Raw genomic sequence first — 12302 nt, 5'->3', positions numbered from 1 at the left:
AAAAACTACTCTTGAAGTAGAGAATCTTCTTTTACTTTAGAGTTCTTGCAATTGTGACTGCCATTTATCTGTGCTTTAAAATGTTTTAAATAAATGTCCATTTTGACTGTACCTTCATTTTAAAAATATATTTATTCCTCCATATCTCTGCTATATAATGTCTTTGATGATCAAGCTTGAGAACTCAAATCTGCAATCGTTTGCACTATTTGGATGTATTTCTGATACTGTTACCCAGGCAACTTCAGCCTTATGTAGTAATACTGATATGATTACCTACATGCTGTTGGCCTTGCATGACTGTACTCTCTCAAAGCTCCCCAATACTCCCATCCAATTGTCTGTGAGTTTTGACTGTTTTTCACATCATTCCACCTTTAACCAACTGTGAATTCCACCCTCCCTCAAGGTACAATCTGAAGCCCCTCAGCTTCTTACAGTGTTACCTGTCATGTCCAGCAATGCCTCATGTCATGTCCAGTAGTTTTCCACATCCTGAACCCAAGACTTAAGCCTAGTTAGCAGCTCAGTCATTTGTCTGTAGTCCTAACAATTTCTCTGCTTCCTTTGGACCAGCTTGGAAAATGGGAGCATGGGGTGTGCATGAGTAGCAATCCATGGGGCTGTGGTCTTGGTTTGCTCAGCTCTACAGAATTTGCAGAAGGAGAAAGGAAATAGCTGTGTAGTGTTTCAGCCATTGTTCTCTTTTAAGGCAGCTAGAAATGTCAGCTTCCTGATTGCAGTAAGAGTATATATTTCTCCCCACCTTTTTTTCTTTTAGGCACCAAGAGTTGAAGCACAAGTTCTTTTAGGATCTCTAGTCTGTTTTCCCAATTTATATCATGAGCTACCAGCTCTTCACCCAAACATTCCTGACATTGCAGTGTCTCAGTTTACAGATGTTAAGGTAGGAATTTTAAGAACATTTGGGTGGTATTCTGCTACCAAGGATATGTTTAATATGATGTTTTCTCAGGAAATAATAACTAATTTTAAGATTCTAAAATTTTTCAGAAATAATTTCAAATAGATTATAAGGCTCAAGATCCCATAAAATCTTGCCAAACTTTTTACTACTAAACATACTTTATAATTGCTATTAACTTAATAATAAAGTGTTTTCCTATATTTGTAAAAGGAAATTATGTGTTATCTCACTGAATGTGTTATCTCACCTTTTCAAGCCTACTCTCATTAGGGCTATTTGCAGGTCTCAGATTTAATCAGCTAAGACAAGATTATTTGACAGGTTCAAGATACTTTGCTTACTTTATTGAGAATTTTCAACTGGGGAAATCTTCCTGTGTTCCTAGGGGCTTTAGAAAACCTCTGTATGTCAGTATGTTCTTTTAAACAAAAAGCAAAGATTAATGGAGATCTTACCCTCTCTGTCATAACAGAGTTGGGTAGCATGCCAGTATACTGAAACTGGGCAGAGCTCAGTTCGGGTGTTTAATTTTACTGTATATGTGTCAGGTATGATTATGATGTCTGAGAAAGGCTTTCCATAAGTTTCCAAACTCTTCCAGTTGAGAGAGAGAGATGATGGCTTGGAAGCTGCTTTATACCTTGCTGCCTTTTGGGGACTGATTTTGAATTCCTTCTTTCTCATTTCTATTGTATAATGGCTGTTTACTTAAGCTTTGTTGGGAGCAACCTACAGCTTTAGGGACATTTCACTGCAGTTGAGTCAAAATTCTTCTTGGTGTCATTCGTAAGGCACTGTAGTCACGTGTTCTGCAACTACTTTGAAAGACTTTTAAAATCAATGTAATTTTTAAAAAATGCTTGCTTAAACATCAAACTAATAGATTCTTTCTGTAATATCCTTCAGTGTTATTCACAGAAGCTAGCTTTAGGGAATCATTTGTTGTGTTTTGGGGTTTTTTTTACCCTTGTTATTTTATAGAAGTGTATTGGCAAGAATTGGATAAATGGTTAATTGGCAGAAATTAGGACGGTAATCTGTGGGATATTCTTGGGGTGGCACAATAATGAGCATCTGGGGCAGACTAGAATCTTGGAGTAGTGGTAAGCAAACAATTAATCTGACCACAAACCTAGAGACTCAGCTAAGCAACATGCCTGTGTGGGCTGTAATAAAATTCTGATTTTTCTGGTGCTTCATGTGATGAAGTTATTGGTAAATCAGTGAATATTTTCCTCTTTGTTTAGGAACTCATAATTAAAACTGTGTTAAGTTCAGCAAGAGAGGAGCCATCTGGTCCTGCACGGTAAGTCATACAAAAAGAGCTTCTAAATTAATAGATTCTTTTCTTTATTACACTCTTTTGAGGTGGATATATTAGAGAGCTTAAAATAAAAGTTTATATGTATTTTATTCATGGTTTTCTTCACCACTGTCAAAACTGTGGTCCACCATGTGAATTAAAAATTGTTTGTAAATGGAGATATTAGAAGAACAGACATTTTCTGTCAGACCAAATGCTGGTCTAGCCCAGTATCCTTTCTCTGATAGTGGCTGATAGGAAGGGATGTAAATATAGGTAAGAGTATAAGCTGTATGCTTTCCCAGCCTACCCTGGTGTTCAGTTCAGGAATTTTCTTTACTAGACATTTTTTACTTTAATTAAGGACAAGATTATTTATGATGAAGGTATGGTTATTTTTTATTCGACCACATGATTTAATTTGAAAAAACAGAAATAATCCAAGGTACATAAGCCTTTCTTTATGGTATGGAAAAGGATTAGAAAATACTGAGCATTAAACTGGGAATGACTGCTCTGATGCTTAAACCTAATCATCTTCATCAAATGCAGAACTTCAGAGAGGATAGTTACCAGTTTTCTTTGCTGTTTCTTAATTTGTTTAGGATTTTATTCCTCCTTACCCATACCCAGAGACTTTCAGTTATAGAGTCCTATGTATGGGATTGGTACAGGAATCTCTAATGCCTACCAAGGAAGAGCACACTTGGGTGCCTTATGTATTCGGGTGGAGTTTTTATATATGCTTGACTAATATATTGTCACTTAACAAATGCAAAATACTAGAACTACATGCCTGAACATTGTTACTGGGAAGATCAACTCGTTGAACCTTAAAATGTTTTGCCCAAAAACCAAGGGCAGTTTTCATCAGCCCACTTACCTGTTCTTCACCTGAGCTGGTAATATCTCTCAACACGGGGAAAAGAAGGAATGTTTTGAGATAATTTTCATTTTATTTTTCATGTTATTTTACAAAACAGAATTCTAAAAAGCGTAACACTCTCCATTTTGCTTTTGAAAAAGGTGTTTTAAATCCAATTCGTTCAGAACATTATTACTGATCCTGTGGCACTGAAGCACACAGTGTTAGCATCTTCATTTCTGGCAGTGTGGCTGGGAAGAGGAAAGGAACATTCTGCATGTCCCTATATCCTGTCTGGCTGTGAGGGTGTGTATGTAGAAGCAGAGGCACATGTGCATGCCCAAACTTTCCAAAAGCTGAGTTATGGTGCCCCCAAAATGCAAAATTGGGCTGTTGTGTGTAATAACATTTAAATTAAGATTAAAAAGCAATAGATTCCCAATGTCTCTTTGGGCTACTTGTGCCCCTCTCCTTCTTGTAGGAGACAGAAGGGTATGTGGGGATAATGGTGTTCCCACAGCTCCTGAAGCTTGACTGTCTTACTCCTCAGTGGCAGCTTATTCACTGTCTTTTCTGGTAGTAACTTCTCTGATGCCCATCTGCTTCATAGCAGTACAGAGTTCACCTAGATTACTGTCAGAGGTCATATTTAGGATCTCCATAATGATTTTGCCATCAGCTCAGCCACCAGTAGAGGCTTAATTGTCTTTACAGTTTCCTAGGAGAGAGCTTAGATTTCTTGGGTCTTAGGTACATAGCTTTGTACATCTCTAGCAAGTCTGAGTCCTGTTACTGTTACTCAAGCTATAAATCTCTATTCCTTATCTCTTCCACAGAGGCTTAATGTTTTGTGTTTCATTGCATACTTGACCCAATTGAGCTTCAGGGAAGTCAGTTACCTGAAATGTTTTACTCTCAGATCTCAGTTTAATACCTGAATTTACTCTTAGATCTCAGATTAATACCTGTGTTATTCAAACAATGAGTCTGAAAAAGAAGTGATAGATTGATGAACTCAGTGTTCATCTCTTCTAATTCTGCTGTTAAGTCTGTGATTCTTTAATTACAACATTGTAGCCACATAACTACACAGTTTTTCAGAGACTACTCTGAATAATGATAACAAAACTGGTGTGCTTAGTAGAAACCTCACAGCGTCCTGGATGTTTTGCACATCAGTATGTCATCAGATATGGAATGGTTCTCAGTAGCATGAAGAAAACTTTAAATAGTAGCACAGACTTAGAGCTGTCTACTCTTCTATATGCCAAAGGTTTATTTTTGAGTTAGCTTACACAAACTCTACGTTTATTGTTAAAATCCGTGCTATGTTCTTATTTTCATTTGTTCAAAAAGTATTGAAACACATACTGTGGAAATAGCAGAACACACTCAAAGGCTGGAGTGCGTTTAAAACATTTCTGGGAGTAGCTTGCCTAAATGGTCCTGAAAATTTTCTCAGAGAAAGTTACAAAAATTTTAGACTGTTGCAATACTTAACTAATTTTTAGTCAGGTTGGTTTTATGACCAGTATATAGGAGAATTCTTTTCTACTGGAAATTAAACTCTTCAGTGACTTCAGCACATAAGAAGATGTCTTATCATTTCCTTCCTTAATTGTGATTTAGACTCAGTACTCCCTTCAGCTTTTCTTCCATGAGCAGTATTTCCCAAAGCTGCTTATTATTTTTGTCACTTTTTTCCTAGACTCCCTCAATCTTGTCTTTATTCTTAAATTGTATTAATCAAACTGTAATGGAGGCAGTCTTGCAATTGAGATTTCAGTGGTAATGTACAAGACAGGGTGGTTTGACATCTTATTTACGCTATCACGTAGAATTAATTCCAAGATGTATTTTTGCTACCTGTTAGCAGTTTCATGAGTCTGTGTAGCCTTAAAATCCTTTTTCTACAGCGCAGGCATCATAGCCACTTCTGTTTCTCATTCTATTCTAGCATATGATTTTTCCTTCTCACAGAATCATCTAGGTTGGAAAAGACCTTGAAGATCACCTAGTCCAACCATTAACCTAACATTGACAGTTCTCAACTACACCATATCCCTCAGTGCTCTGTCAACCCGACTCTTAAACACCTCCAGGGATGGGGATTCCACCACTGCCCTGGGCAGCCCATTCCAACACCTAACAACCTGTTCTGTAAAGAAATACTTCCTAATATCCAGTCTAAACCTTCCCTGGCGCAATTTGAGGCCATTCCCTCTTGTCCTATTGCTTGTTACTTGGTTAAAGAGACTCATCCCCAGCTCTCTGCAACCTCCTTTCAGGTAGTTGTAGAGGGTGATGAGGTCTCCCCTCAGTCTCCTCTTCTCCAGATTAAACAACCCCAGTTCCCTCAGCCGGTTCTCATAAGACCTGTGCTCCAGACCCTTCACCAGCTTCGTTGCCCTTCTCTGGACACGCTCGAGTAATTCAATGTCCTTTTTGTAGTGAGGGGCCCAAAACTGAACACAGTAATCGAGGTGCGGCCTCACCAGTGCCGAGTACAGGGGTAAGATCCCTTCCCTGTCCCTGCTGGCCACGCTATTTCTGATACAAGCCAGAATGCCATTGGCCTTCTTGGCCACCTGGGCACACTGCTGGCTCCTGTTCAGCCAGCTGTCAATCAATACCCCCAGGTCCCTCTCTGACTGGCAGCTCTCCAGCCACTCCTCCCCAAGCCTGTAGCGCTGCTGGGGGTTGTTGTGGCCCAAGTGCAGCACCCGACATTTGGCCTTATTGAAACTCCTACAGGCCTTAGCCCATCGCTCCAGCCTGTCCAGGTCTCTCTGCAGAGCTTCCCTACCCTCGAGCAGATCAACACTCCCACCCAACCTGGTGTCATCTGCAAACTTACTGAGGGTGCACTCAATCCCCTCGTCTAGGTCATCAATAAAGATGTTAAACAAGAGTGGCCCCAAAATGTAATACTTTGCAGTTCCCATGACCAGCTTTCATCTTGTCAATTTTGGATTGCTCTCCAATTTTATCCAGAGGATTTTGAATTCTGAAGTTGTTTCCAAAATATTTGCAGCCTGGGTTCTTGAAGATAATTACTAATGATTCAAAGATTGCTTGAGCTAGCTCCTTAACATTTCTGAACAAATTTAATCCATCTATGCTGATTTGAACGCATCTATCTAAATACTCTTTACCTTTACGCTTCTTTTCCATTTCCTGATTTTAAAAGAAGCAACAACAAAAGTTGAAATATTTAATCACAATATGTATACTGTCTCTAGCATTCATTAACCTGAATCTCAATTCTAATGAATATAGATTCATCCTTGTTTATTGTTAATCTAAAAATAAGTAAATATCTATGAATGAATAACGATCCTCTCTCTTGTCTCTGTTCCTGAAGCTCTAAATAAACATGGGCAAACTCACATGTTAGGGAGGAGAAACCTCCCACAACAATTTTTACTTTGTCTTAAGAAAATATGTATGAATTTCCCATACATTGATTTCAGGTAGTATTTTTTAATCCAAAAAGCATATACAGGTGCAAGAGTTCTTGTTGTCTTTTGGATTTTTCGGTTGCTCATAAGAGTGCTTCCTTTGTCCTTTCCTGTTCCTTCACCAGGGTACTTGGGATTTCTTGCTCATTTTTAGATAAGTTACAGCATTATAAACATTTTTTTGTAGTTCTTTTTAAAATATTAAAAACACATTTGTTAGACTTTAACAAGACATATCATGAATCATAAAAATTGCGTATTCTTATAGCATGTTTCTCAACAACTTGTCCTCCAACATTGTTTTACAGATGTGTTGCTCTTTGCAGCCTTGGTATTTGGGTCTGTGAGGAGCTAGTTCATGAATCACATCATCCTCAGATCAAGGAAGCACTGAATGTGATTTGTGTTTCTTTAAAGGTGAGAGATTAACATTTTTACAATGTATATTGCCTTTACATGTAAAGATACTTTGCCTTTTCAAAGTCATAATCACATTGTAGCATCCTTACTTCACAGTCTCATTTTCAATCCTTACAGAAGACTAAATTCAGTTTAGTTGGTGGATCTCTGAAGTCTATCAAAAAAGATCTTTACCCTTCTTTAAGGTTGGAGGAAATGGTGTGCTGGAAGATAAGATAGTGGATCCCTACCTTAATATATGTCATTAGCCACTTCACTCTAGCCTCTACCCTTTGGAGCATAATAGTTTGTCCATCACCCCATCTTTCATTAATAATCCTTGCAATTCAGATTTTAGCAAAACCACTGCTGGTTTTGCCCAACTTTGTCCAGCTATACCCCTTCCCGCATGCTGGACCCAAGCTTCCAGCAGGGTTTTCTGCATCTATTTGTAACTAGATCTAGGAGCTTGTGGTGGATTAACCTTAATGGCCAAATTCTCACCCAGACGTTCACTCACCCCCCCCTTCTCAACAGGACAGGGGGAGAAAACAGGATGAAAAATCTTGTGGGTCAAGATAAAGACAGGGAGATTGCTTACCAGCTACCATCATGGGCAAAACAAATTGGACTTGGGGAAATTAATTTAATTTTAATTAAAATAATTTGAGCAGTGGGAAACAAAGACAAAATTTATAACACCACCTTTCCCTTACCTCCCATTTTCTCAGCCTCAACTTCACTCCTTCATTCCCCACTCTGCTGCCTCCCCCTTCCCCCTTGCAAGTAGTGCAGAGGGGGTGGGGAATGAGGAGTTACAGTCAGTCCATAACAGTTCCTGTCTGTCACTCCTTCCTCCCTGTTCCAGTGTGGGTCCTTCCACTGGCTGCAGTCCTTCAGGACAAGCCTGCTCCAATGTGGGCTGTCTGTGGACTGCAGTTCCCTCAGGAAATATCCAGTGCTGCAGTGTGACGTACCCCACAGTGGGTATCTCCTCTGGCATGGTCTATTCCAGAGGCTGCAGAGAATCTGTGCTCCAGCACCTGGGGCACCTCCTCCCTCTCCTCTTCTAACTTTCCTGTTTGCCTGCTGTTTCTCATTCCTTTTTTTCTTCCTTCTCTGCCTGTGTGGCATTTTTGACCTTTCTTAAATATGTTTTCACAAAGGCACCACAGACTTGGCAGATGGGCTCAGCTGTGTCCTTTGGTGGGTCTGTTGCAGAGGTGGCTGGAACCTCCTGTCTGTCATGGGGCAGCCCCTAACCTCTTCTCACAGAGGCCCCCCTGTAGCCTCTCCATTACCAAAACCTTGCCATGTACACCCAAAACAGATCCATACAAAAACACTGGAGTACTGAAGTGTCAGAGTCTTTTCTTCAGCATTTGTGCCTTCTGTCTAGACTAGACATGGATGTCAAGGGAAGTAACATTCCTAACTGGCATCCTGGGTTCCCCAGCCCTGATTAATAGTACTCCTAAAGCCTCCATGGTACTTTCTCCTGACACATTGTGAAAGGGAGAGGCCAGGGTAGAGAGGAAACCGGAAGGGATCCCAGGTTTGTGAGCCATCTGCCATCATATGCAAAAAGTCTGTCCCAAGCCAAGTTGCTGCCTTGTACTCTTTGGCTGCCAGACTGAGCAGAGCATCCAGTATAAGAGGGGGACGGGGAAGAAAGTGGTAAGGTGACAGATGCAAAGGACAAGCAGAAGTTTCCCAAAACTTCTTGTGCTTCTTGCTCACCTGCCCTCTTCTTGCTTCCACCAACCAGATCCCATTATCTCCATATCCTCACTACATTCTGTGCCTGTTCTCTTCTGAGTTTGAGAGCCATTGCGTTATGCAGTATTGCTTCTCAGCCCTGGCCAGATATTTAGAGAGAGATGTAGAGTACTTATGCGCACACATGGAAGTACTAGAGCATGTTTGATTTCCTCTGGCAAAGTGCTTTTCTATGCTTATTCCAGGACATAACGTTCAGGCCAGTACCTGTTAGAAAAAATCTGAATGCAAAGACAGGTCAAGAGTTGTCTTCAAAGTTTATGTGAATACACTAGCTGTTGAAAGGGAATAATGAGAACCCTAGTTTTGGTGAGAAGTAAAGAGCATCTTTTTTGTGGCTATCATTAAAATTGATTTGCCATTTTTTTATGAAGCATGCTGCAACACTGGATAATTTTACAGATTTTCAGAAGGATTTAACTTTTCCTTTTTAATGGGTGTTATGGGTTGGCCCTAGCTAACAGCCAAACTCTCACCACTCGGTCACTTGCCCACCCCCAGCAGGAGTGGGGAGAACATAGGAAGAACAGCAGTGGGTCTCTGGCCCCTTCCCATGGAAGCCACCCCTGCAGCCTCCCACTACCAAAACCTTCCCACCTACAACCAATACAATGGTTCTGAAACTAATTTGTAAGATAAAACTTTACAGTCTCTGATAGTCACCATGCAGTTCTGTATAAACACCTTCACACTAAGTTCTTGAAATCTAGGATGATTTACTGGTTTGCTATTTGCTGTTTTGATTAAATCTGTTAAACATAGCTAGTATGCACTGTGATTCTCACCTGGAAATGCAACTTGCTCAGATACAGCTAGTTCATTGTGGTGCAATGCCCATAAGATGTTTCTGAATAGATGAAATTTTCTGATTTATTTTCAGAACGTTTATACATGCTATTTGTTTACGTTAAAATTCACTGAATTGTCTAGTCTTTCTGTATATACATGTTGATAAAAATTGGAGTGTACACCTGTTATACATGGCTTGTGTCAGATGTTGGGGACTAACTATTCTTTTCAGCAATGGGAATCTGAAAAGTATCTTAGCAAATCAGCTGTTCACATCCTGTGAAGCAGGATTCGAGTAAATGTCTAAAATGGGTAGCTGCAGGGCTTTTAGTATTAGACTCTAAAATGCAATTTCCTGTTTTGCAAAATCACATTCATCCTTTGCAGCCTCACTAATACTCTCTTCCAGGGTTTTCCCCTTGTTTTTTAATATCCCTTAACTAGTGCATTTTATCAGGTTCCTGTGCAAGTTTGGTATTAGGCTAATGATGTTTTTATCTTCTGCAATTTATCAAAGTTTGAACTATTTTTAATCCTGACATTCACTGTGATTTCTCTTATTTTTCTTTGACGTATTTATTAAAGCAATTATTTGTATCTCATTTATATTAAACATAAATTCCTTCTTGAATAAGAAGACAAATATTTTTATATTTCTGCTTTGCTTTGCTTTGTCTTGGCAAAAGCATCCAGAGTATGTTGGCTTTTCTTCTGTTCTGAGCAGTGGTATACATTCACAATCAAGTTCAATCATGAAATGAAAAGTTCATAAATATATCATGGGAGAAACAAATTAGCTCTAATTTGTTACCTAAGCAATCCCCTGGTTTCCAAGTAGTCAGAAATGGATTATTTTCTTGTTTTCAGGAGAAATGAATGGATAGGGAGCTATAGTCCTAGTCTGACTACCTGAGAAGTACAACTGAGCAAATAATGTTGAATAGAAACGTTAGCAACAGTTATATGCCTATTTCTGAAATACAGAAGCATATTCAGAACTGCAGTCCAGCAGCTGGCTCTGAACATAGCTAGCACATCTCTCAGCAGTGTGGCGATACTGCTGTATCTGTGTTAACCTCTGCTGAAGTCTGACCATAAAGGATCCTAACCAGCCATCCAGATCCCTGCATCTCATGATTATATTATGCTCCTCACAAAAATACTGCAGGTACATCACAAAATTGTGTTGTACGGGCTTGGTTGAGTGAGTGTTAAACGTAGGTTATTTGCAAGCATAGACAAGGTTAAACTACTGATATAACATCCAGAAAGCAAAGGACCCATGCAAAGGTGAAAAATATGGTAAGACTAGCCTTCTGAGAAAAAACCCTGAGAGTTACGTACCAGGCAAAGTGCCAATTCATGGAAAGGTTTTTGGTTTTTTTTCCATTGAGCAACTTTTCAAAAATTATGTCCACAGTTACACTTCTAAATATAAAATCATATAAAAGTAGTGAATTCTTATTCTTTATAAACATACTAGCATTTTCCAGAGATTGAGAACGGCGGGTGAAATGTTTGTAGCATCGCACAGCTGCCTTCATGCCACCTCTGAAGGCTCTTGGAAAAGAAGTCAGAACAAAGCAGCTGGTTTGAAAGGGGTGAATTGTTCTGCTATCCAGCATAAACTCAGTGTAGCTGCTTGGGTTTAGGAAACTGTTTGTTCTAAAGTGTCCGTGCATTCTTTTGAAATGTGATATATTGACCATGCTGGGACCAGTTTCTGAAGTAGATGAAGGGTTTGATCTGTTTGGGCCAATCCCCATATTCTTGATCAAAACTTCCTACCCAGTGCTCTTCCCATGAATAAGACATGAAAATTTGAGTGCACAAGATTTGAACTTTATTTGTATTCATTACTTTATACCCTTCAGTCATTCTGTTAAATTTATGTCTCCATTGACTTTTATACCCTTTCTTAAATTAAAAAAAAAATTTAAGAATTCTCTTCAACCAGAGAACAGATGGAGGTTAAATAACTTGCATAAACCATTTTAGAGCCCTATGATCCTCCTTAAAAAAAAGAAAAAATAATTTAAAAAAGATGATAATGCTCCCTGGTTTTAAGTAGTGAATGGCTGATTATTCAAAGATTCTGAAAAGTCTCCAGGCCTCTTTCACAGGTAATTTTTTCTTAAATTCAGTAACCTGTGTATTGCTTATTAAGCTGCTCAGGTTCATCCACCCCTTTTGTCCTCTCCAGTGACTTTGGGGTTTTCCTGCAAGCTTGTAAGGATGTTTCCCGCAATCTGGATTTGATCTCAACTTCTATAATAAAATTGTTATGCTTTCAATTTTATTTAATTTTTTTGTGGTTGTCAGCTGTGCTTGAACATTAGAATCTGTATGCTGCTTACTGTGCTCTTACAGTGTACTTTCACAGCACGGAGAGAGGCTGTCTCACGAAGGATAAAAAATAGTGGTGTTCTTGTCATAAGCTCTGACAAGACTTGCAGACGTAAGATGTCTGCCATGTTTTAGTTAAAAGCCAACGATAACATTAAACTGTGTCCACTGAGAAACGGGGAAAGTCAGAGCAAGAATTAACTACCCTGTGTACTCTGGTTTCCGTCCCTGTGGCTGACTTATAAGAGCCATTCGTAGCCTTTCTTTATGCTTATATAGATACCACAAATAAAAAATGTTAATTAAAGCTTCATATTCAATACTTTTGCTTATGCTTGTACCTTTTCTTTTCAAGACCTTAAATGTAAAAATTGATAGCTTTGCTTTTATGAGAAGCTGGCCCAGGGCAGAATTTTCTTCCAGTGTATTTTC

General features: G+C 39.1%; 1 protein-coding gene across 15 annotated transcripts in view; it reads left to right on the top strand.

The window, feature by feature from the left end:
* RALGAPA1 (Ral GTPase activating protein catalytic subunit alpha 1) overlaps nucleotides 1-12302 on the top strand; it is a 135797-nt gene that overhangs the window by 64525 nt on the left and 58970 nt on the right. For all 15 annotated transcript variants that reach the window (XM_074824645.1, XM_074824644.1, XM_074824633.1 and 12 more), the window contains 3 exons: nucleotides 782-907; nucleotides 2176-2234; nucleotides 6866-6974. In XM_074824645.1, coding sequence (XP_074680746.1) covers nucleotides 782-907; nucleotides 2176-2234; nucleotides 6866-6974 — 294 coding nt within the window. The remainder of the gene's footprint in view (nucleotides 1-781; nucleotides 908-2175; nucleotides 2235-6865; nucleotides 6975-12302) is intronic.

Source organism: Strix aluco, chromosome 4 (genome assembly GCF_031877795.1).
Source record: "Strix aluco isolate bStrAlu1 chromosome 4, bStrAlu1.hap1, whole genome shotgun sequence".
Classification (NCBI taxonomy): Eukaryota; Metazoa; Chordata; class Aves; order Strigiformes; family Strigidae; genus Strix; species Strix aluco.
Note: the sequence above shows the minus strand (reverse complement) of the source record. Positions and strands in the feature narration are given on the sequence as shown.